The 25,850-nt window shown below is 42.1% G+C and overlaps 2 protein-coding genes and 1 long non-coding RNA gene across 4 annotated transcripts; 1 reads left to right on the forward strand and 2 right to left on the reverse strand.

The window, feature by feature from the left end:
• Positions 1-2,193: 2,193 nt before the first annotated feature.
• Positions 2,194-13,315, reverse strand: hsd11b1lb (hydroxysteroid (11-beta) dehydrogenase 1-like b). Its single transcript, XM_029705641.1, has 7 exons — positions 13,057-13,315; positions 9,521-9,651; positions 9,106-9,217; positions 8,921-9,012; positions 8,717-8,810; positions 3,547-3,712; positions 2,194-3,074 (listed from the first exon to the last, which is right to left on the reverse strand). The coding sequence occupies exons 1-7, from the start codon at positions 13,136-13,138 to the stop codon at positions 2,897-2,899; spliced, it is 855 nt and encodes a 284-aa protein (XP_029561501.1). The 5' UTR covers positions 13,139-13,315; the 3' UTR covers positions 2,194-2,896.
• A 2,243-nt stretch (positions 13,316-15,558) lies between these two features.
• LOC115157416 (spindlin-W) lies at positions 15,559-22,982 on the reverse strand. Of its 2 annotated transcripts, none has more exons than XM_029705642.1 (5): positions 22,874-22,982; positions 21,460-21,501; positions 21,084-21,349; positions 19,953-20,186; positions 15,559-19,273 (listed from the first exon to the last, which is right to left on the reverse strand). In XM_029705642.1, the coding sequence occupies exons 2-5, from the start codon at positions 21,477-21,479 to the stop codon at positions 19,068-19,070; spliced, it is 726 nt and encodes a 241-aa protein (XP_029561502.1). In that variant the 5' UTR covers positions 21,480-21,501; positions 22,874-22,982; the 3' UTR covers positions 15,559-19,067. The 2 variants fall into 2 exon arrangements, with proteins under 2 accessions (XP_029561502.1, XP_029561503.1); XM_029705643.1 differs by lacking the exon at positions 22,874-22,982 and adding an exon at positions 22,363-22,591.
• Positions 22,983-23,272: 290 nt separating this feature from the next.
• Positions 23,273-25,260, forward strand: LOC115157798 (uncharacterized). Its single transcript, XR_003868554.1, has 2 exons — positions 23,273-23,447; positions 24,977-25,260. It is a non-coding gene; the product is annotated as an uncharacterized LOC115157798 (long non-coding RNA).
• Positions 25,261-25,850: the final 590 nt, after the last annotated feature.

Consider the following 25,850-nt stretch of genomic DNA (forward strand, 5'->3'; position numbering starts at 1 on the left):
GCGTTTTTTGTATCAGCTCCTGCTTTTCCCCAGTCTCTCTTTTCTCGTCCTCCTGGACTTGACCCTTGCCTGTCCTGATCCTGAGCCCGCCCGCCTGACCACGTTGCCTGTCCTGACCCTGAGCCCGCTTGCCTGACCACTCTGCCTGCCCCTGACCCTGAGCCTGCAAACCATCCTGTACCTTTGCCCCTGTTGCTGTAATAAACATTGTTACTTCGACACGGTCTGCATCTGGGTCTTACCTTATCCTGATAGAAGTATGACTCACACTCATCCTCTCGCTTAGAAACTGAAGAAACGAAGAAAGAAAAACAGCTAAATCAAAAACCGTCTAACCTATAGACCCCTTTCTAGTACACAACACACTGACATAACATACAGATGCCACTTCTCTTGGCTGCAGTAAGAAAGCCATTGCCATCTACGCCCATTCAATAGAGCCTAGATTTACATTTTTATTACATCTAAACAAAATCACTTTTTGGGGTTCTTATACACTTACAATGATGTTTTGATTCTTACTTGAACAGTCTTTAACATTATATTTGGTTGTGATCTTTGCAAAATAACTATTTTGAATGCAGCAGTTGTTAGCTAAAATGCTAACGCTCATTGGCATACGCTGTCGCAAAAGCTAGCCGAAGAGCCATTTTACTGGTACAATGCAACAAGTACAATGCAGTTGATTTGTGATAATGACACAAACATTATATTAAGGAGAACATTCGTATGAGCCTTAAAATCCAATTATAATCTAAAAGAAGAGTGAAATGCACTCATTACAAACGTGTAAATATAAGCTTTTTTTGTGTTCTGTGTTCTGCCACAAACTTGAGCCCATAGCCCTCGTGCAGCAATGTTTGAAAACACAGAAAGTTGTCTATAGCGGAGCGCTTTTGACACACCCACTCCTTTCCACACTCCCACTACTTTCCTTTCAACACAACCCCTCGCGCATCCTTTGTTTGCCATATTGAGCTGCAGCTACCCATACTTGAACAAATGGCAAAGCAAAATCTATGCAAGGAGATCAACTGAGGCCAAAGCTGCAACTTGATCTCATAGTTTCAAGTCAGGATTTGACGTAATGTGGATGAATGTCAAGTTTTGACCCATTAATTCCGCATTGTTACAGGGTTCATTCCGTGTGGTTACCGGGTTTGAACAGAAACAACTCAAAGGGTTACGGTTAGAGCTTTGGTTTGTGGAAAGCATAAAACAAAATACAACAAAAAAATGTGTTTCCATTTAGTATCATCAAATACTCTCCCTGCTTGCTGAAGAATTGTGAACTGCCACGGTGCAGTGTTCTAAGCAGCTCGCTCTGGTTCTGAGTGTCATGAGTTTGAGCTCAGTGCTGTCCCATCGTTGGTTTTTATGGAGGGATGGGGGGGATTCAGCACTACTGAGTGGACAGCACTACCACATATAAAATAAATAGTTTAAACAATGACTTGTAGGGATGTTCGTTTAATTTCGAAGCTTTTATTTTCATATTTACCACTGTACAACAAATGTAATGTACCACTACATTTTAAACAAATAGAAGAATGGTTAAATTAGTATTCTTTAGAGACCCAGAACAGAATCATATTTGTCTTGGTAAAATGTATTTTATACAATAAGGAAGTGAAATGTCATCAACACCAAGCGCGTGTTCACCCAATCTGTGCCGGAGTGGGTGAACACCCTACTATACAGTATTTCTATCTTATCCTGAACAACTGACCCCTAACCTAACCATGCCCGCTCTGTGTACTATATATTTGGATTTATTATGGATCCCCATTAGTTCCTGCAGCAGCTACTCTTGCTGGAGTCCAGCAAAATGAAGGCAGTTATATACAATTAAAAAAACATGACATTTCACAACATATTTCCCAATACATGAAGTGTGTGCCCTCAGGCCACTACTCTACTACCACATATATACCACATAGCTCCCCGTGTACATTTAAGGGCCAGCCATGCTGCCCTGTTCTGAGCCAATTGTCATTTTCTTAAGTCGTTCTTTGTGTTACCTGACCACACGACTGAACAGTAGTCCAGGTCCGACAAAACTAGGGCCTGTAGGACCTGCCTTGTTGATAGCATTGTTAAGAAGGCAGAGCAGTGCTTTATTATGGACAGACCTCTCCCCATCGTAGCTACTGTTGCATCAATATGTTTTGACCAGGACAGTTTACAATCCAGGGTTATGTCCTCAACTTGCTCAATTTTCACATTATTCATTACAAGATTTAGTTGAGGATTAAGGTTTAGTGATTGATTTGTCCCAATAACAATGCTTTTAGTTTTTGAAATATTTAGGACTAACTTGTTTCTTGACACCCATTCTGAACCCGACTGCAGCTCTTAGTTAAGTGTTGCTGTGGAAGGAAGCTGATGTGTGGAGTCATCAGCATACATAGACACACTGGCTTTACTCCGAGCCAGTGGCAGGTCATTAGTAAAGATTGAAAACAGTAAAGGGGTCTAGACAGCTGCCCTGAGAAATGCCTGATTCTACCTTGATTATGTTGGAGAGGCTTCCATTAAAGAACACCCTCTGTGTTCTGTTAGACAGGTAACTCTCCATCCACAATATAGCAGGGGATGTAAAGCAGCACATTATGGTCAATAATGTCAAAAGCTGCACTGAAGTCTAACAAAACAGCTCCCAAAATATTTGTATTATAAATGTATCTCATCCAATCATCAGTAATTTGTGTAAGTGCCGTCCGTACATGTTGAATGCCCTTCCCTATAACTGTGCTGAAAATCTGTTGTTCATTTGTTTACTCAAAGGTTGGTAAGGCAGCTGAGCCAGTAAAGGGTGCTTTGCTATTCTTGGCCTGAGGACACACACGTTCCTGTAGGCTTAGGTACTTCCTTAACTAGGGGTATGGTGGCTCCTTCAGTATGTGTAGGAGTTCTGGATGATGATGTCTCTGAAGAAGGGGAACCAGTCTCTGCACAAGCAGGCGAAGTAGATGTATCCAGGGTAAAATGACTCGTTCTGGTGGGTGGCCCCGGCCTTGATGATGTGGAGGGCAGCATCGCTGGCTGGGTAGGCCGTCATGTTGGTATATCCTCTGGAGGTGGCATAGAACAATGTAAAGACATGCTGCCTGCAGGGTGTTTGGGAATGCTTTAATCAGGACTCCATCTGAAATTGCCTATTCCCTATATAGTGCAGTTCTAGGTGCAATTTCAAATGCACACCAGGTTATCTCAATGGTTTGAATAAAGGTTGCATAGTAAAATAACGACACATTGGTAAGACCTACATGATACCTACTGTAATGTTTTACCTTAACTCCCCATTACACTTTAACTAAGACCTACTATAAATGCAGCAGTTACTGAACCGTCAGAAATATATACCATTACACAATCACTCAATACAACTCATTCATGTTATGTTTCTCTTATGTGACCAGTCATTCAACGTCACAAGCACAACCAGTCTTGATGTCATGAATCTATTCGGAAGAGACGAGAGTTGTAGAATACAAATCTCTTATTCTGTTGAAAACCCAAGTGTAAATGGCTCCTGTGACTAACCTGATTTTGTCCATGGCAGAGTCTGTGTCTATCAGGCCCAGTGTGGTGATGGTCAGAGACACATTGCTGCGCTGCATGGCTAGCTCATGCTGCATGGAACCAAAGAAACCATTCACTGCAAACTTGGTGGCCGCGTAGGGCCCCACAAAAGGAGTGGTTATTTTACCTGTAGAGGAGAGAGGGAAGAGAAAGGTGGTGAGTTTACACAGTATCCACAGTGCTTGTCTGAGTACTTCAGACTGAGAAGAACAGGATTTTAAATTGTATTCCCCCTATAAGGATTACTAGTGCAGTTGCATCTGTATAAGACTATGTGTATAAGACTGTATCTGTATAAGACTGTCTGTATAAGTGAAAAATAGAGCGCCACCAACTGGTGATGGACTCCAAAAATGAAGGTGCCGGTTTATATAAGGGACGATCACTCTGGGTACCTGGTTAGAGGCACAATAACGAACATGACACAGACTGAAGTTCAAACCTTTACTGCCGAAGATACACACGGCTTGATGGTGTAGTTGAATTAATGGTTTTATGGAATATACTCATTATCTACACCAGAGAATGTTTGGAGTTCATGCAGTCCAATTTTGGACAGTCTGGCCTTGTAAGTGGCCGAGGGCCAAGGTGGGCAGGGTCAGAGGTGACGATTGACAGATCAAGGGTCCAGTGAGAGATCAGACGTGTGACCGGAAACTGGAAACTTACACTTCTGAGGAGGGGGGTGGAGCACTCCCACCTTGCAACAGATTGCCATCAGAAAACAAGGCCAGATCTGACTGGAAGGACTAGAGTTTTCCACGATAAGACTATCTGTATAAGATTATATCTATATAAGACTATCTGTATAAGATTATATCTATATAAGACTATCTGTATAAGATTATATCTATATAAGACTATCTGTATAAGATTATATCTATATAAGACTATCTGTATAAGATTATATCTATATAAGACTATCTGTATAAGACTATTTGTATAAGACTATCTGTATAAGATTATATCTATATAAGACTATCTGTATAAGACTATTTGTATAAGACTATTTGTATAAGACTATCTGTATTAGACTATCTGTATAAGACTATATCTATATACTACTATCTATATACTACTATTTGTATAAGACTATCTGTATAAGACTATTTTTTAAGACTATCTGTATAATAATACATCTGTATAATACTATATCTGTATAATACTATATCTGCATAAGACTATCTGTCACGTCCTGACCATAGAGAGCTCTTATTTATAGAGTAGGTCAGGGTGTGACTGAGGGAGTTTATTCTAGTTTTATTTTTCTATGTTGTTTGGTTCTAGTTTCTGTTTTTCTATGTTGGGGTTTTTGGATGATCCCCAATTAGAGGCAGCTGGTCATCGTTGTCTCTAATTGGGATCATATTTAAGTAGTTGTTTTTCCCACCTTTGTTTGTGGGAGATTATTTTGAGTTAGTGCATGTTGCACCTCTGTCGTCACGGTTTGTTGTTTTGTTTATTGTTTATTGTATGTCTTGCATAGTTTCACATTATAATAAAATATGTGGAACGATATTCACGCTGCGCCTTGGTCCGTTCCTACAGACATTCGTGACAGAATCTCCCACCACAAGAGGACCAAGCAGCATGGTCAAGAGGAATGGACCTGAGAGGAAATCTTGGACGGGAAAGGACCCTGGAGGCAGGAAGGGGAGTATCGCCGTCCGAAGGAGGAGATAGAGGCAGCGAGAGCAGAACGGCGACATTACGAGGAATTAGCACGGCAACAACGGAAGCCTGAGAAGCAGCTCCAAAAATGTTTTGGGGGGGGCACACGGAGTGGTCGGCGGAGTCGAGGGGTGAACCAGAGCCAGTCAGGGAGTCGAGTGAGGAACTCGACGAAAGATTCCGGAGAGAGGTGTTGGCGTTGAGAGCGGGCGTGCTTACCCTGAGGAGCGTGTGACCAATCAGGCACCGTGTTATGCGGTGATGCACACTGTATCTCCAGTGCGCATTCATAGCCCGGTGCGCACTGTGCCTGCGCCCCACATTTGCCGGGCTAAAGTGAGCGTTCAGCCAGGACGGGTTGTGCCAGCTCTACGCTCCAGACCTCCAGTGCACCTCCACGGTCCAGTATATCCTGCAACGGTTCTACACACCAGGTCTCCAGTGCCCTCCACAGCCCAATACGTCCTATGCCTCCTCCTCGCACTCTCCCTGGAGTGAGTGTCCTCAGTCAGGTACGTCCTGTGCCTTCTCCTCGCACTCTCCCTGAAGTGCGTGTCACCAGTCTGGTGCCACCTGTCCCGGCTCCACACACTAGGCCTCCAGTGCGCCTGCCTAGTCTGGTGCGTCGTGTGCCTACTCTCCGCACTCGCCCTGAGGTGCGTGTTACCAGTCTGGCACCACCTGTGCCAGTCCCACGCATCAGGCCTCCAGTGCGCCTTCCCATTCCAGAGCTTCCGGCAACAGTTCCCAGTCCAGTGCTTCCAACGACAGTTCCCAGTCCAGAGCTTCCTGAGACGGCCCGCGGCCCGGAACCTCCTGAGACGGCCCGCGGCCCGGAACCTCCTGAGACGGCCCGCGGCCCGGAGCCTCCTGAGACGGCCCGCGGCCCGGAGCCTCCTGAGACGGTCCGCGGTCCGGAGCCTCCTGAGACGGTCCGCGGTCCGGAGCCTCCTGAGATGGTCTGCGGCCCAGAGCCTCCTGAGACGTTCACGGCTCGGAGCCTCCTGAGACGGTCCGCGGTCCGGAGCCTCCAGTGACGGTCCGCGGTCCTGAGCCTCCACCGATGCTGGTGGGTTTGCAGGATGAGAGGGTTCTTCATCCTGCACCAGAGCCGCCTCCTATGCTGGCGGATCCGCAGGATGAGAGGGTTCTTCGTCCTGCACCAGAGCTGCCTCCTATGCTGGCGGATCCGCAGGATGAGAGGGTTCTTCGTATCGCACCAGAACCACCTCTGATGCGGGAGGATCCGCGGGATGAGAAGGTTCTTCGTCCTGCACCAGAACCGCCGCCAACACTAGACACACCCCCTAACCCTCCCTTTTGGTTTCAGGTTTTGCGGCCGGAGTCCGCACCTTTGGGGGGGGGTACTGTCACGTCCTGACCATAGAGAGCTCTTATTTTCTATGGTAGAGTAGGTCAGGGCGTGACTGGGGGGGGGGGGTTTATTCTAGTTTTATTTTTCTATGTTGTTTGGTTCTAGTTTCTGTTTTTCTATGTTGGGTTTTTTGGATGATCCCCAATTAGAGGCAGCTGGTCATCGTTGTCTCTAATTGGGGATCATATTTAAGTAGTTGTTTTTCCCACCTTTGTTTGTGGGAGATTATTTTGAGTTAGTGCATGTTGCACCTCTGTCGTCACGGTTTGTTGTTTTGTTTATTGTTTATTGTATGTCTTGCATAGTTTCACATTATAATAAAATATGTGGAACGATATTCACGCTGCGCCTTGGTCCGTTCCCACACACATTCGTGACACTATCTGTATAAGACTATATCTGTATAAGACAATCTATATAAGACAATCTATACTGCTCAAAAAAATAAAGGGAACACTTAAACAACACATCCTAGATCTGAATGAAAGAAATAATCTTATTAAATACTTTTTTCTTTACATAGTTGAATGTGCTGACAACAAAATCACACAAAAATAATCAATGGAAATCCAATTTATCAACCCATGGAGGTCTGGATTTGGAGTCACACTCAAAATTAAAGTTGAAAACCACACTACAGGCTGATCCAACTTTGATGTAATGTCCTTAAAACAAGTCAAAATGAGGCTCAGTAGTGTGTGTGGCCTCCACGTGCCTGTATGACCTCCCTACAACGCCTGGGCATGCTCCTGATGAGGTGGCGGATGGTCTCCTGAGGGATCTCCTCCCAGACCTGGACTAAAGCATCCTGGACAGTCTGTGGTGCAACGTGGCGTTGGTGGATGGAGCGAGACATGATGTCCCAGATGTGCTCAATTGGATTCAGGTCTGGGGAACGGGTGGGCCAGTCCATAGCATCAATGCCTTCCTCTTGCAAGAACTGCTGACACACTCCAGCCACATGAGGTCTAGCATTGTCTTGCATTAGGAAGAACCCAGGGCCAACCGCACCAGCATATGGTCTCACAAGGGGTCTGATGATCTCATCTCGGTACCTAATGGCAGTCAGGCTACCTCTGGCGAGCACATGGAGGGCTGTGCGGCCCCCCAAAGAAATGCCACCCCACACCATGACTGACCCACCGCCAAACCGGTTATGCTGGAGGATGTTGCAGGCAGCAGAACGTTCTCCACGGCGTCTCCAGACTCTGTCACGTCTGTCACATGTGCTCTGTGTGAACCTGCTTTCATCTGTGAAGAGCACAGGGCGCCAGTGGCGAATTTGCCAATCTTGGTGTTCTCTGGCAAATGCCAAACGTCCTGCACGGTGTTGGGTTGTAAGCACAACCCCTACCTGTGGACCTCGGGCCCTCATACCACCCTCATGGAGTCTGTTTCTGACCGTTTGAGCAGACACATGCACATTTGTGGCCTGCTGGAGGTCATTTTGCAGGGCTCTGGGAGTGCTCCTCCTGCTCCTCCTTGCACAAAGGCGGAGGTAGCGGTCCTGCTGCTGGGTTGTTGCCCTCCTACGACCTCCTCCACGTCTCCTGATGTACTGGCCTGTCTCCTGGTAGCGCCTCCATGCTCTGGACACTACGCTGACAGACACAGCAAACCTTTTTGCCACAGCTCGCATTGATGTGCCATCCTGGATGAGCTGCACTACCTGAGCCACTTGTGTGGGTTGTAGACTCCGTCTCATGCTACCACTAGAGTGAAAGCACCGCCAGCATTCAAAAGTGACCAAAACATCAGCCAGGAAGCATAGGAACTGAGAAGTGGTCTGTGGTCCCCACCTGCAGAACCACTCCTTTATTGGGGGTGTCTTGCTAATTGCCTATAATTTCCACCTGTTGTCTATTCCATTTGCACAACAGCATGTGAAATTTTTTGTCAATCAGTGTTGCTTCCTAAGTGGACAGTTTGATTTCACAGAAGTGTGATTGACTTGGAGTTACATTGTGTTGTTTAAGTGTTCCCTTTATTTTTTTGAGCAGTGTATATAAGACTATCTGTATGACTATTGGTATAATACTATCTGTGTAAGTCTGTATTGTATAAGGCTGTGTGATGTATACTCACCCAACAGAGATGACACTACGATCATAGACCCTGCACTCTGCTCCAGTACTGGCAAAGCTGCTGAAGCCATGTTCACATAGCTGAGGAAATTCAACTTTGGAAGACAACACATTAAAAACTACACTCATAGAATGACCTTGTCTCGCTTGGCCAGACACAAGACTTGAAATATAGAATAATATGAAGAAGAAAACAAAAGCGTACCTGCATCAGTTCCCTGACGTGATCCCCATCTCCGTTCCACATGGCGAATGGGGTGGATCCAATGTGATTTAGAACCAGGATGTCAAGACCTCCTGCGAAAACACTAGTGTGCCTTATAAATCTCTAACATAACATAATAAATACTCACAATATGACTGAATGTATTCTTATTGATCAGTCCTTACCCAGTTGTTCGACAGCCATCCTCACCACTCTCTCTGGGTCTGAGGACTGGGACATGTCCCCTGTCACATACAGAGCCTTCTGGGCCCCCAGGCGTGTGCAGTTCGCTGCCACCTACAGGACAGAGGGAGCAATGACACACTGTTACAGAGGCTGTCACTATCTATCTGGTCATCATGAGACAGTAGAAAGGATAGAAGTTCATAGACAGACAGACAGACAGACAGACAGACAGACAGACAGACAGACAGACAGACAGACAGACAGACAGACAGACAGACAGACAGACAGACAGACAGACAGACAGACAGACAGACAGACAGACAGACAGACAGACAGACAGACAGACAGACAGACAGACAGACAGAGAAACCGACACAGATAGACAGAGAGACCGACACAGACAGATCCTCAAACCTTCTGTAAGGCGTACTCCCTCCTGGCTGTGATGACGATCTGGGCGCCCATCTTGGCATAGTGGTATGCCACCTGTTCTCCAATGCCTGTGCTGGCCCCAGTCACCAGCACCCTGGCACAACGAACAGACTCTGAGGGGAGGGAAAAACGGACAGACAGGCAGTCAGTCAGGCTGCGTGGGGTGAGAAAGACTACTGACGGGGAAGGACGATCACATGATCACAGTGACTAAAATAAAATAGAGGTGTTTTAAGGTTAAACACAAATTTGCGTAAAATACTTCATTGTCATCATGATCATCACATACTATTAAATACTGAACAAAAATATAAATGCAACATGTAAAGCGTTGATCCTATGTTTCATGAGCTGAAATACATGTAAAGTGTTGGTCCCATGTTTCATGAGCTGAAATACAAGTAGAGTGTTGTTCCCATGTTTCATGAGCTCAAATACATGTAGAGTATTGTTCCCATGTTTCATGAGCTGAAATACATGTAGAGTGTTGTTCCCATGTTTCATGAGCTGAAATACATGTAGAGTGTTGTTCCCATGTTTCATGAGCTCAAATACATGTAGAGTGTTGTTCCCATGTTTCATGAGCTGAAATACATGTAGAGTGTTGTTCCCATGTTTCATGAGCTGAAATACATGTAGAGTGTTGTTCCCATGTTTCATGAGCTGAAATACATGTAGAGTGTTGTTCCCATGTTTCATGAGCTGAAATACATGTAGAGTGTTGTTCCCATGTTTCATGAGCTGAAATACATGTAGAGTGTTGTTCCCATGTTTCATGAGCTCAAATACATGTATATTGCTGGTCCCCTGTTTCATGAGATGAAATACATGTAAAGTGTTGGTCCGGTGTTTCATGAGCTGAAATAAAAGATCCCAGTAATGTTCCATTCGCACAAAAAGCTTATTTCTCTCAAATGTTGTGGACAAATTTGTTTACAACTCTGCTAGTAAGCATTTTTCATTTGCCAAGATAATCCATCCACCTGATAGGTGTGGCATATCAAGAAGCTGATTAAACAGCATTATCATTACACAGGTGTACCTTGTGCTGTTGACAATAAAAGGCCACTAAAATGTGCAGTTTTGTCACACAACACAATGCCACAGATGTCTCAAGTTTTGAGGGTGCGTGCAATTGGCATGCTGACTCCAGGAATGTCCACCAGAGCTGTTGACAGAGAATTGAATGTTCATTTCTCTACCACAAGCCGCCTCAAACAATGTTTTAGAGAGTTTGGCAGTACGTCTAACCAGCCTCACAACCGCAGACCACGTGTATGGCGTTGTGTGGGCGAGTGGTTTGTTGATGTCAACATTGTGAACACAGTGCCCCATGGTGGCGGTGGAGTTATGGTGTGGGCAGGAACAAGGTACGGACAACGAACACAATTGCATTTTATCGATGGGAATTTGAATGCACAGAAATAGCGTGACGAGATCCCCGAGGCCCGTTGTGAAGCCCATTTTTTAAGATATCTGTGATCAACATGACTGGGAATCTGTATTCCCAGTCATGTGAAATCCATAGATTAGGGCCTAATTAATTAATTTCAATTTACTTATTTCCTCATATGAACTATAACTCAGTAAAATCTTTGAAAGTGTTGCATGTTGCGTTTATATTATTTTCAGTATACTTACTACTTTTTAGCTACTTTGCAACTACTTAGCTAACCCTTTAACCTAACTCCTAACCCTATCTTTAACCTTAACTCTAACTTTAACCTTAATCCCTAGCCTAGCTAATGTTAGCCACCTAGCTAACATTAGTGTTAGCCTACTAGCCACCAAGCTAACATTAGCCACAACAAATTGGAATTCGTAACATATCATACGTATGGCAAATTCATAACATATTGTATGAATTGTAATTCGCAACATATCATACGAATTGTAATTCGGAACATATTCGAAATGGATGATGGACATCCAGAAATGAATACATACCATACAAAACGTAGCATATCATACTAATTTGAATGTCCCGGATATTTATTTACTATGTTACGTCTACCCCTGAGTTTAGGTTGCACTACTATCATAGCATAGCACACTGTGTATGCTGGAACATTGGTAACATTGTGGGAGGCAAGCCGTCTGGAGAGACTATGTATGGACTGATTACATAAAAGGCAATAAATACATAGCTGCACCGGGGACGGTCAAAGTAACTTATGTTGATATCAAGGTAAAATCTGAAAAATTAAGATAAGATTTGGCATATCAAGAACTTGGGACTATAAAGGTTATCTGCAAAAAGATGATTAGGAGTTCATTGGCTTTAAGGTTCTGAACCCTCATTGGTTTAAATGGTGTCAGCAATTTTATCTTGTATTCTTTTTAACTTAACATGAATTGGGGTATTTAGAGTTGTATATAGGTAGAGAATATGGTACAGAACAAGGCTATGTCAACAGCTCAGTTTGCAATTAGAACTGTCTAGTCCCAAATTCTCAATGACAAATTAAGATAAGAAATGAAGTGTTATACTGTAACACATTAAGTTTAAATATGATCCATAAGTTATAGATCCTGACCTTATTTCACACTCAGTTATGTCTGCCCTAATATGGACAGATCTGCCCGATGGCCACATCTGCAAATCCTTCAAATCTACCAAGTCTCCGCAGTCCAGTCTAGCCCAGTCCAATCCAGTCTAGATATTCTAATAGGTATCTGCAGTCATCAAGGGACTAATGTCCATTGTGGATTGAAACTGTTCAAGGACTCAGGTTAAATTGAATTGACAAAGTGAGTGGTGTCCCATTTGATGTCAAAGTTGTTTTCTGATTATATTGTAAATGATGACAATAGTTAAATCTAGTGCATTAAATCTTAATTTAGTTTAAAAACTTGAAATGGAAAAAGCTAATCGAACACTGGGAAATGACAATTACAGTAATTTCCTGGATGGGGGAATCTAAACGAACAAGAACCTTAAATGAGCTAAAAAGGTGTGTTGTCTGCCTGTCCTATGGATCACTGTTGTCTGCCTGTCCTATGGATCACTGTTGTCTGCCTGTCCTATGGATCACTGTTGTCTGCCTGTCCTATGGATCACTGTTGTCTGCCTGTCCTATGGAGCACTGTTGTCTGCCTGTCCTATGGATCACTGTTGTCTGCCTGTCCTATGGATCACTGTTGTCTGCCTGTCCTATGGATCACTGTTGTCTGCCTGTCCTATGGATCACTGTTGTCTGCCTGTCCTATGGATCACTGTTGTCTGCCTGTCCTACAGATCACTGTTGTCTGCCTGTCCTATGGAGCACTGTTGTCTGCCTGTCCTATGGAGCACTGTTGTCTGCCTGTCCTATGGAGCACTGTTGTCTGCCTGTCCTATGGATCACTGTTGTCTGCCTGTCCTATAGATCACTGTTGTCTGCCTGTCCTATGGAGCACTGTTGTCTGACTGTCCTATGGATCACTGTTGTCTGCCTGTCCTATGGATCACTGTTGTCTGCCTGTCCTATGGAGCACTGTTGTCTGCCTGTCCTATGGAGCACTGTTTGAGGACTCACCTGGATCAAACGTGTCCCTCCAGAGGACTGCCATCAGGCAAACGGCAAAAATGAAAAACATGGTCTTCATTGGGACCTGCATAACAATGTTGACTTCTATTCAGTGCCGCAGGTGATGCTCAGGTAAGATACGTGACTTTAATTGGTAAAACAATTTCGCGCCTGGGCCAATATCCTACTTCATCTAACTGTAAAAACAAAACGGTCCAGTAAGGTTATCCTAAAAACTCCAAGTTCTGTAAAGCATTCTATGATCACACTGCTGCAAGCCACAGACAAAGTGGTTCTTGCCTTCCACCTCATATATATTGTAGCCCTAGCCTACCGCTTGTCTTGCCTTAAAGGGACAGTGACACTAGGACGCCAGCCGTGTAAGTTGGCACATACAGTTGAAGTCGGAAGTTTACAAACACCTTAGCCAAATACATTTAAACTCAGTTTTTCACAATTCCTGACATGTAATCCTAGTAAAAATTCCCTGTCTTACATCAGTTAGGATCACCACTTTATTTTAAGAATGTGAAATGTCAAAATAATAATAGAGAGAATGATTTATTTCAGCTTTTATTTTTCATCACATTCCCAGTGGGTCAGAAGTTTACATACACTCAATTAGTATTCAGTAGCATCGCCATTAAATTGTTTTACTTTGGTCTAACTTTGGTCTAACGTTTCGGGTCGCCTTCCACAACAAGTTTGGTGAATTTTGGCCCATTCCTCCTGACAGAGATGGTGTAACTGAGTCACGTTGGTAGGCCTCCTTGCTCGCACACGCTTTTGCTGTTCTGTCCACAAATTTTCTATAGGTTTGAGGTCAGGGCTTTGTGATGGCCACTCCAATACCTTGACTTTGATGTCCTTAAGCCATTTGCCACAACTTTGGAAGTATGCTCATTGTCCATTTGGAAGACCCATTTCCGACCAAGCTTTAACTTCCTGACTGATGTCTTAAGATGTTGCTTCAATATATCCACATAATTTTCCTCCCTCATGATGCCATCTATTTTGTGAAGTGCACCAGTCCCTCCTGCAGCAAAGCACCCCCACAACATGATGCTGCCACCCCCGTCCTTCACGGTTGGGGGAGTTCTTTGACTCCCCCTTTTTCCTCCAAACAGACCAGAGGACATTTCTTCAAAAAGTACGATCTTTGTCCCCATGTGCAGTTGCAAACCGTAGTCTGGCGTATTTATGCCGGTTTTGGAGCAGTGGCTTCTTCCTTGCGGAGCGGCCTTTCAGGTTATGTCGATATAGGACTCGTTTTACTGTGGATATAGATACTTTTGTACCCGTTTCCTCCAGCATCTTCACAAGGTCCTTTGCTGTTGTTCTGGGATTGATTTGCACTTTTCTCACCAAAGTACATTCATCTCTAGGAGACAGAACGCGTCTCCTTCCTGAGCGGTATGACGGCTGCATGGTCCCATGGTGTTTATACTTGCTTACTATTGTTTGTACAGATGAACGTGGTACCTTCAGGCGTTTGGAAATTGCTCCCAAGGATGAGCCAGGATTGTGGAGGTCTACAATTTATTTTCTTTTTGAGGTCTTGGCTGATTTCTTTTGATTTTCTCATGATGTCAAGCAAAGAGGCACTGAGTTTTAAGGTAGGCCTTGAAATACATCCACAGGTACACCTCCAATTGACTCAAATGATGTCAATTAGCCTATCAGAAGCTCCTAAAGCCATGACATCATTTTCTGGAATTTTCCAAGCTGTTTAAAGGCACAGTCAACTTAGTATATGTAAACTTCTGACCCACTGGAATTGTGATACAGTGAATTATAAGTGAAATAATCTGTCTGTAAATCAATTGTTGGAAAAATTACTTGTGTCATGCACAAAGTAGATGTCCTAACCGACTTGCCAAAACTATAGTTAGTTAACAAGAAATGTATGGAGTGGTTGAAAAACGAGTTTTAATGACTCCAACCTAAGTGTATGTAAACTTCCGACTTCAACTGTATACAGTACCAGTCAAAACTTTGGACACACCTAATCATTCAAGTTTTTCTTTATTTTTACTATTTTCTACATTGTAGGATAATAGTGAAGACATCAAAACTATGAAATAACACATATGGAATCATGTAGTAACCAAAAAAGTGTTAAACAAATCAAAATATATTTTATATTTGAGATTCAGAGTGTGCAAAGTTGTCATCAAGGCAAAGGGTGCCTACTTTGAAGAATATAAAATATATTTTGATTTGTTTAACTTTTTTGGTTACTATGTGATTCCATAAATGTTATTTCATAGTTTGATGTCTCCACTACTATTCTGTAATGTAGAAAATAGTCCAAATAAAGAAAATCCCTTGAATGAGTAGGTGTGTCCAAACTTTTGACTGGTACTGCATGTATTATTATTTTTTAATGTCAGATAGGCAGATACACAATGTAATTGTATGCCCTCTTCCTTATACTTCTCCCTCTCGCCATATTCTCATGTACAGGAATATGGGAGATATGCTATGTACCAGGAGCTGGGAACACACACCTTGTGCAAAAAATATCTCTTTTATTATCCATGATAGTGTTGTTACACAAACAGACAAAACGGAGAATTGAACACTTGTAAGCTTACTAAATAATCAACTTTTGTAGAAAGCAGCAAAATAACATGGTAAATATATTTCCTCTGAATCTCTCGACAGTTCTGTAAACTTGCAAACTACACAATAAAGCACCTTAACAACGAAGGAGAGGGAGGAGAGAAAATTCAGATATTTTCCCAAACAGAGCTTTTTGAATACCACTGACTGTCTGATGGGCATGATGAAATAATGAATGGTTTTAATAGCTATCAAACACTGTGAGAATGACAGAGCAGAACACAAGAGAGGAGGACAAGTTTCCAAATTTATGTAGAATTTAAGATCTAAATTAAGTGGCATTTTGAGGTAACAGTACTTTTAAACATAATTGAATTATAAACTAAATTTAATTATTTAGGGCCTTCTAGGCATTGTAAAATGTTATCTCTCTGGCAAAATGCCACTACTGGTAGGGAATCTTCACCTGTCACACAGATATAAAGATAAAAGGTCTTTATCTTTGATAAAGTCAATTTCAACATCAACCTTTTTCGTGTGGATAAATAGACCCATTAAAACATATGTGCAGCTTTACAAAAGCATTCGCATAAGGGACATTTTTACACCTTAATTTCTGAGGTGAACAAAGAACAAAAACTAAGCTAGAAACATGTAACGGTTTTATTACCTTTTATGTTTAATTCCTTACTGAAAAAAAAGGTTTAAATGCTAAGTAAACCTGGCCACTAGTGGTGGAACAATAATGAACCAACAATGGCTGCAATCGCAAAATAAAGCATTATTCAACATCAAACAGGAAGAGCAAATAATACCAAAGCATCTTTGCAGTATTTTTTAAAATGCGTCACACATTACAGGTATTTACAAAAAGTAAGTACAGTTACGATTATGACGGTCTAACAACATGACAGAAATATTAGATTATTCAACCATGACTAAGGGTTGATTGTAATCCAAAATGTCTTAAACATGACTCTCTGAACTTATGAAACTAGTAGCTAAGTCAAACAATTCCTCTCAAATTAAAATGTGATCTTAGCTGGTGTGGGTGGTTCTGAAACATGAGCAGGCAAATCTTGGCAATTGTTAATAATTTCTATTAAATAACATTTTTTTCTTGCACTATTCAAGCAACACATTTGAACATTAACATAGGTCATTTTCACTGATAACATCTACTTCCTTAGCCAAACAAAACACTAATTCTATTGTCCATAGTAACCAAGTCATCAACCATCAGTTGGGAATACATTGTATCAAAGCTTTTGCCCTGGTACAAAGTTTGTATCCATGTTTTATTTCAGAATATATAAATAAAAATGATAGCTAAATATGTTTTAAAATAAGTTGCACATAGAGATAAGAAAAATCAAACATTGCTGCTTCATCTCTTGTTTCTTAAAGTAACTGTCGAGTGAAAATGTAACTTTAAAAAAAGTTAATATTCTGTTAAGCCAAATAATGTTGTTGACTCATCCTATACTCATGTGGCCAAAGCATAAATTGGAGAAAAATAAACACTTCAAAAACCCCACCTCAAACTTGTATCTAAAACAGATAGTTTAAAAACTGCTTGCTATTTCCTTACAGAGTATGATGTCATACTCCTGAGGAGGATGAGCTGGCCAATCAGCGGCCTACTCGCATTAAAATTTGTGATGACCAGTATACACCCACACCATTATGTTGTTGGGGTACGCACCCACCATTCAAATACAGAAAAGCTACTTTTTAACATAATTACTTTTTTTTGGAAGGAAAACTATTTTACTCATATTGTAAGTAATTCATTGTCATATTTCATAGAAATCTGGAAAAGTTTGACAGTTACTTTAAATGAAAAATAAATAGATGTAAGCTTTGAACTGTTTACAAAAGCCTAGTGGATCTAAGTCACAGATTTCACACTTTTAGCAAACGTCTGACCTTGGTAGTCCTTCTCCCATTAGATGAGACACAAGGCAGGGAACATGTCCACAATAATGACAGTAAGTGTCAGGTTTGCAGAGTTTCATTTCAATCCAGTCAATTCAGGAGAGGTATTCAAATTCCATTGATGAATTAAGCTTCCCAATATTTCGATTTGGTAAATACTGAATTTTGAACTCACTTCGTGAATTGACTGAGTTGAAATGGGAGTCGACCTCAAGGTGTGTGTACAGGTGTGAGGGTCTGAGGCGGGGGGACTAGAAAGTCCTTTCTAGGTAAGTTTGACCAGGTCGAGTTGTATTCTAGGTAGGTTTTGACCGGGTTAAATGTATATTCTAGGTGGTTTTGACCGGGTCCGAATTTATATTCTAGGTGGTTTTGACCGGGTCCGAATTTATATTCTAGGTGGTTTTGACCGGGTCCGAATTTATATTCTAGGTGGTTTTGACCGGGTCCGAATTTATATTCTAGGTGGTTTTGACCGGGTTCGAATTTATATTCTAGGTGGTTTTGACCGGGTCCGAATTTATATTCTAGGTGGTTTTGACCGGGTCCGAATTTATATTCTAGGTGGTTTTGACCGGGTCCGAATTTATATTCTAGGTGGTTTTGACCGGGTGCGAATTTATATTCTAGGTGGTTTTGACCGGGTGCGAATTTATATTCTAGGTGGTTTTGACCGGGTCCGAATTTATATTCTAGGTGGTTTTGACCGGGTCCGAATTTATATTCTAGGTGTTTTTGACCGGGTCCGAATTTGTATTCTATCATGGTTTTGACAAGGTCTAGTTGTATTCTATCGTGGTTTTGATTGGGTCTAGTTGTATTCTAGGTGGTTTTGACAAGGTCTAGTTGTATTCTAGGTGATTTTGACAAGGTCTAGTTGTATTCTAGGTGATTTTGACAAGGTCTAGTTGTATTCTAGGTGATTTTGACAAGGTCTAGTTGTATTCTAGGTGATTTTGACAAGGTCTAGTTGTATTCTAGGTGATTTTGACAAGGTCTAGTTGTATTCTAGGTGATTTTGACAAGGTCTAGTTGTATTCTAGGTGATTTTGACAAGGTCTAGTTGTATTCAAGGTGATTTTGACAAGGTCTAGTTGTATTCAAGGTGATTTTGACAAGGTCTAGTTGTATTCTAGGTGGTTTTGACCGGGTCGAGATGGATTCTAGGTGATTTTGACAAGGTCTAGTTGTATTCTAGGTGATTTTGACAAGGTCTAGTTGTATTCTAGGTGATTTTGACAAGGTCTAGTTGTATTCTAGGTGATTTTGACAAGGTCTAGTTGTTTTCTAGGTGGTTTTGACCGGGTCGAGATGGATTCTAGGTGGTTTTGACCAGGATTCTAGGTGGTTTTGACCGGGTCGAGATGGATTCTAGGTGGTTTTGACAAGGTCTAGTTGTATTCTAGGTGATTTTGACAAGGTCTAGTTGTTTTCTAGGTGGTTTTGACCGGGTCGAGATGGATTCTAGGTGGTTTTGACCAGGATTCTAGGTGGTTTTGACCGGGTGGAGATGGATTCTAGGTGGTTTTGACAAGGTCATAAACGTGGATGTGGAAGTCGTCGTCGTATTTGATGTAGTAGACGGAGGGCTTGGCGGGAACCTGGTAGATAACCAGCCCAGTCCTCTTCACGCCCTTATCAGTGACGTACTCCACCTGCTTACCCACAAGGCTCTCTGTCTCCTCGCCTGGCTTCCTGTCCGCAGGCAGAAGGTGTTTGTTCTCTGGGAAACGAGGGCAAAAATAAAGGAGGAAAAAAGAGATATGCATATGGTGTCTGCCGTTTTACTTCACATACCAGAACAAATACTTCCTCCTCTTTCAGGTCCTCTACTCAGCAGCTAGCCACGTAAGACATGTGTTCCTGTTCTCATGCTCTCAACAGACTACAACCATTTCACCAGTAGCCTCATAAGCCATTCATGACCTGATTTTAAAGTTGTCTTTCTGGATGTATACTTTGAACCCCAGCAGCATCTGCCCAGTATAATCAGATGTGTGTATATCTCTTCTGTATATCTTTTCCTTAGCTTTACATGTCAAACCTGCCTTTCATTCAGCTTTACAACAATTACTTCATCCTCAGGTTCTGATAGTACTGAGGACATGGCTCCTCCCTGGCCATCCACATACTGTGCTGTATGTCCCTATTTCAACTGCTCTATGCAGTGAAGACCATTTCTATTTCTTCTTAGGGAGATAAGATATGTGTGGGTTAAAGTCTTTACAACGGCCTTTACTAATGTTAAACTAGGTTTACAAACTCCTTTACTAATGATAAACTAGGTTTCCCTTGTGTCAGCACTAACCATTGCAACAGACCTGTGATTTGTATCAGACCCTCTGTCGCATCATCTTCTAAAGGTTAACATAATTATATGGAGTAAATAAAGTCTTTCTCACCAGCTTCAGGGAGGATGCGGAGGTCTCCGTCCTTATAGTCGTCCCACAGCTGGTACATGTAGAGCACAGGGTCCTTCTCATAGGTGATGTAGTACCAGTTGGTCATGATGGGGGCGCGAGACAGCACCATGCCCCTCCACTCATTCTTCTCACCGTCCTCCTTCTCAAACAGGTGCTCCACAGCCTTGCCAACCAGCTCTGGCGCATCGTGGGGCACCTTGATCTTGTTGTTTACTATGGAGGTAAAGAGAAGGATTTATAGTTTTGAAAAACACTAAAATAGCAGCCTGGTCAAGAACACGGAACACTGTGCTCACTTTTGGTTTCAGATTATTTCATTTAACTAGGCAAGTCAGTTAAAAACTAATTCTGATTTACAATGAGGGCCAACCCCGGATGACACAGGGCCAATTGTGCGCCGCCCTATGGGACTCCCAATCACAGCCAGATGTAATACAGCCTGGATTCGAACCAAGGACTGTAGTAACGTCTCTTGCACTGAGATGCAGTGCATTAGACCGCTGCGCCACTCGAGAGCCCCAAAACAGAACGTGAACTGGTTCCACCAGGCTACTAAAATAGTTATTTAACTTAGACTGAGAGAATTGCTCTTTTTGTGTACTTTGGGGGCAAGAGGTAAAATGGGGAAACAAATACTCCATTTAAAAAAAAACAACCCTAGGCCCTTTCAATCTGAATGTAATGGATAGGTCCAATCCTATACAATTCTTCTACATTGACACATATACAGTACAAGCTAGGTGCTGGGGTGATGGGATTGAACAAAATGATCTTGCATCGAGTTGACAACACCTTTATCTTGTGGTTTGCTGTACAGGAGATTACAATTAGCAATGCGCGGAAAGGTCACATGATAACGAAACGGTAGGTCATTAACCTACGGATAAGGAGAGCAATGGGGATAATGGTATGCAGGCTTTTATTTACAATTGGCCTTGATAAGATGAATCTGTTGTGTACATACTGACCTGGAACAAAGACCAGCACACACTGTTCTTTTGTGTTTTGTACATATTTGCTTGGCGGTCATTCCAGGTCGAGAATTTCTTCTCTCATTACCAACATGCTTAAATCAAAGCTTCAACATACTCAAAACGTAGGTGAACCCACCAACTTTCTCTGTTAAAACCTGCAGGTTGGACACCCGCTCGTCTTTGAACAGCTCGATGCCATAGACGCAGTCGAAGCCGTCGTATTTGACCATGTACAGGGAAGTGTTGACGGTGAGGCGCTCCAGCACTGTGCCTTTCCACTTGGTCAGGTTGCCCTTCTCCCTCCAATTGTGCTCAATCCGCAGGCCCAGCAGGTTGTTAGGGTCTGGGGTCGACGACAGAGACAAACCCGAACTCTCACTCAGCTCACCGCTACTACGCTTTCTGAGAGAAGAATATAGGTGGAAAATAAAGTTTAGGTTAAAGCAAAACAGGAAATACCCAAAACAGTACTCATATCAGTGAAATAACCAAGAACAGGTGTTTCAACCTACCTGCCCCTTTTCTTGGACATATTTCCAGAAATTCACACAATCCTGTGGGCAGAGAGCAAAGAGAGTGTATTATTTCAATGCAAGAACCTGTAATAATGTAGCAAATAGCAGGGCAGGGAAGCAAACCCAGGTCGCTGGCTCACATAGTGAGGATCGCTATGTTGCACCCTCAGAACGGAAAGGCACGTCCCTATGCCCTCGACAACTCAGCCCCCTCATACTTCTGGGCCGTAAGTTCACAAACACCATCCCACTTCTGACACCAGTGTAGCGAACGGCAGGGCAAGGGAAGCGAGCCCGGGTCACTGGCGTGAAAGGCATACACCCTGCGAATCGTGCCAATAGGGTTCACCCACTCAGTGGAAATAGTAATGTGGCTGATATACCAAGGATCTCTACCATAATCTCAATCTGGAGAAACTAATTTGATACAATTGTATTGAGTGTAGGCTAATTATGAATTAGCATTTCACTAGGCTATATTGATAACACATGGACTGTGTCACGGGGTAGAAATACCTATATTCAAATAAAATGTTAGATGGCACATTTATCTGGAGACATGCAATCTGCAAATCATAACAAGATAACCTGTTACAGTGTTATCATATAATTAATTATGGTTACGCAAGCAATAAACCCTCACCCACCAGTGTACAAGTACTATCGAGGATGGGTTATTTTACCCAGGTAGCCCTAGTTTCCCGCGAGTATACCACAGGCGTTGTTACAATGGTTGCATTTACACAGGCAGCCAAATTCTGATATTTTTCGAACTAATTGGTGTTATGACCAATTAAATCAGCTCTAAAAGCATCTGATGTGATTGGTCAAAAGACCAATTACTGGCAAAAAAACATCATAATTGGGCTGCCTGTGTAAACGCAGATTAAGTAGCCCTACCGGATGTCAACAAACAACGTCGCCCTCACTGCATAACCTCCTTCAACTGTTGCCAGTGCAGTTGTCTGTGAAATCATGTCATGTCTCTAATGTAATTTCGCTGCGGACCACGTTTCGTAAGATTGCAGCAATTTGATATTTCTGGACAAGCCAGAGATAATCCTGACTACAACATCAAGGTGTAAGCATGCCTGTAAGCAGAGGTGTAGGCCTAGCCTTTCACATGCACGATTACGTTCAGATGTTGCCAATTGCTTTTCAAAGACGCGCGTGCCTATTTGCGCAAAGCGAAACCAATAATAGAATATTCAACGTCATGTAATCATGTGCGGTAATTTTGTGCATTAACACTGACCACTGCTATACAGTAAAACGACCAACTGTGTTGGCATTTGCATTACAATAAATAGCGTAGACAAAATTGACACACTGGCGGGCTTGAAATGCATAATAATGTAGTGCAGTAACACGATTATCAAAGTAGAAAGCATATTTAGACAAAGAGAGTTACCTGGCCCCTATTTTCATATCTACTTCCCTCTGCTGAGCAGAATCCGCCTCATGAAGGCTACAAGGGAACAGTCTGACTACGAGAACTACAACTACCAAGATAGGTTTATGACTAAACTGTAAAAGTGTTGTCCTTCGCACAGGCCGCTGGGAGTTGGTGTCCTTCACGTCACCCACCCCAATAAATCCATTACAATAGATTGGGTTGTGTAACTCACTAAGGAGAAAAAATAACGGTCTTTAGTGGAGCTGTACATTGTGGCTTTGGCAAGCAATTAAATATTCAGTGTGTAGGCCTGTCTATTTCAGGAAAACTGAATTAACATCAAAAGTATCCATTTTGTTTTGCCTATCCGGTAGTAAGCTTGTCGGCCAAGCGTGTAGGTTGAACTACATTTCCCACAATACAATACATATCGCGGATTGGGTTGGGAAAATTCCTTTACAGCTGCACTATGACATGTATTTTTCCCTTAGCCCATACTTTCTTTGTCCTGCTATTCAACTGTGGGCCCATATGAATAGCTATGCCTGCTTTAGGAAATAGATTGAAACATAGTCTAGACCTACAATGTGTGAGTACTTCTGTAGAATGGATGCATTGCATGTTTATATTGATATCAAATTATATAATATTGGCTACTAATAATAATATGTTAGCAATTATAAAGTGGATCAATGTTGAATCAAGGCTTGGAAGTGGTGGTGTGAATGAGTCAACCAGGTGTTATTTGCAAGAAGGTGGAGGCACACAACACACACACACACACACACACACACACACACACACACACACACACACACACACACACACACACACACACACACACACACACACACACACACACACACACACACACACACACACACATACACACACACACAGCCTCAGGAAGTAGTTGGGGGGGGGGTTGTGTATGAAGACACTGCTAATAGCTAATACAGGCCTAGTAAAGTAAATACTTTTGTAATATTTTCAAACTAAATGTATTTGAGTGTTTACCAGCATTTGTAACTTTAGTCTGATAATAATCTGTACAAAACAGTTCATCTGATAATATTTGTGGAATATAAAAATACTTACTTCATATGTTTTCCAGTTTCTTGAAATACTTTGCAAATGCAACTTATTTCTATGTGAAACTGAAATGGTCTTTTAATTCCTTTTCCTTCGATGCTCTTATCCAGAGCAATTTACAGTAGTGAGTGCATACATTTTCTATACTGGTCCCTCGTGGGAATCAAACCCACACCCCTAGCATTGCAAGCACCATGCTTTACCAACTGGGCCACATAAAATCATCACAAACCACTTGATGTCTCAATGTACTCAATTACTGTATTGGTCATTGTTTTATCTCCATGGTGACAAAAAGTCTACAGGTACAAACCTAGATGACCAGCCTATGTACAATACAGTGTAAGGATGGTAAATTAATACTGCACAAAAAGTGGTTGTTTTCCATGGTATTTGATCAAGAAAAATATTTAAATTGTCTTGTTTTGGCCGGTGTAGACCGTCAATGTAAATAAGAATTTGTTCTTGACTGACTTGTCTAGTTAAATAAAGGTTAAAAAATAACTTTGCACCTTTTGATGTAAATGTTTGAGGACAGGGTTTTCTGGATTCCATTATAATGACAGAATCACAGAGAAAGGGACATAGCAACAACTCTTACAATTCCAACTATTGAATCCTGTAAGTTACTGTTCTTCATTATACAACCACCTTTTTGCTAAAGACGTCTATATCGGTCCACTAATACTAGTAAAGGTCTAATACTAGTAAAGGTCTAATACTAGTAAAGGTCTAATACTAGTAAAGGTACTACTTTTGTGAAACTTTTTTTTCTGCAAAAGATTCTATATTTTTTCATGATTCTTTTGTTTATTTTGTATTTTTCAGTGGGTGCTGCAGCACCCTCAGCACCCCTACTTCCCACGGCTATGCACGCACACACACACACACACACACACACACACACACACACACACACACACACACACAAACAGGCAGCAAGAGTACCTAGCTAACTAAAATCAATCTCTGTCTGTCTGTCTGTCTGTCTCTCTCTCCCTCTCTCTCTTCCTCGCTCTGTCCCAGACTGCTGTGTCACTGTACATAATGAACTAGAGGTACAGACTCTAATCACTAAAAGACACTGCTACCTGCTGTGGGGAGTGATGGGAATAAGAAAGACCTCTGAGTCTCAGTGGATGTGATCAGTCATGCTGTCCTTTAAACTGAAATGCCAGTTTTCACCACTAGATGTCAGCCACAGTCTCTCTGTCACAGCAGACCATTCATAATGAGCTGACTTGGACAGACTTGGTGGAAAAGGTACATAATTGTCATACTTGAGGAAAAGTAAAGATACCTTAACCGTCCTGTTGTGTTTTTTTCATGTTAATTAATGATGTGTTCCTGGTCCAAAATGACCGCCCCATTATAGCTGATTATAAATCCATAATAATACATATGTTATCACCTAATGTTGTGTTAGATCATTGTATCAACTTAAGCTCTTGTGATGATTACAAGTTTTGAACTTCTATTTGCTATTTATGGCCTGTAAGCCTCATTGACCTGAGCTCATACAACTCGTTTTTGAGTTAAAAAAGCCATAACGTATGGATTGTTTTGACTATAACAAATACTCAGATGAAACATATTGTGTTATTTATCACAGACTACTTTGTGTCAAAGTTTAACAATGACATTTGTTTTGGAACCATTTCAAATGTTTAAATAGTGGCAGGATTTTATGTCATCAACCCGGGATATGGCGTATCTCATTGGCCCTGGGGTCATCCTGATACCATTTTCAGCCGACAGCCATCCTCTCCTCTCAGGTGGGGATGAAGACCAGGACAAATTCCCATTCCTTGACTGGAATGTAATGACAACAACCTCAGCAGGGCCCTCTTCCTCATCACTGCATTATTACACATCGGTTGTCTCTTGGTCTGGATCATAT

This window comes from Salmo trutta, chromosome 21 (assembly GCF_901001165.1).
Source record: "Salmo trutta chromosome 21, fSalTru1.1, whole genome shotgun sequence".
In the NCBI taxonomy this organism is placed as follows: Eukaryota; Metazoa; Chordata; class Actinopteri; order Salmoniformes; family Salmonidae; genus Salmo; species Salmo trutta.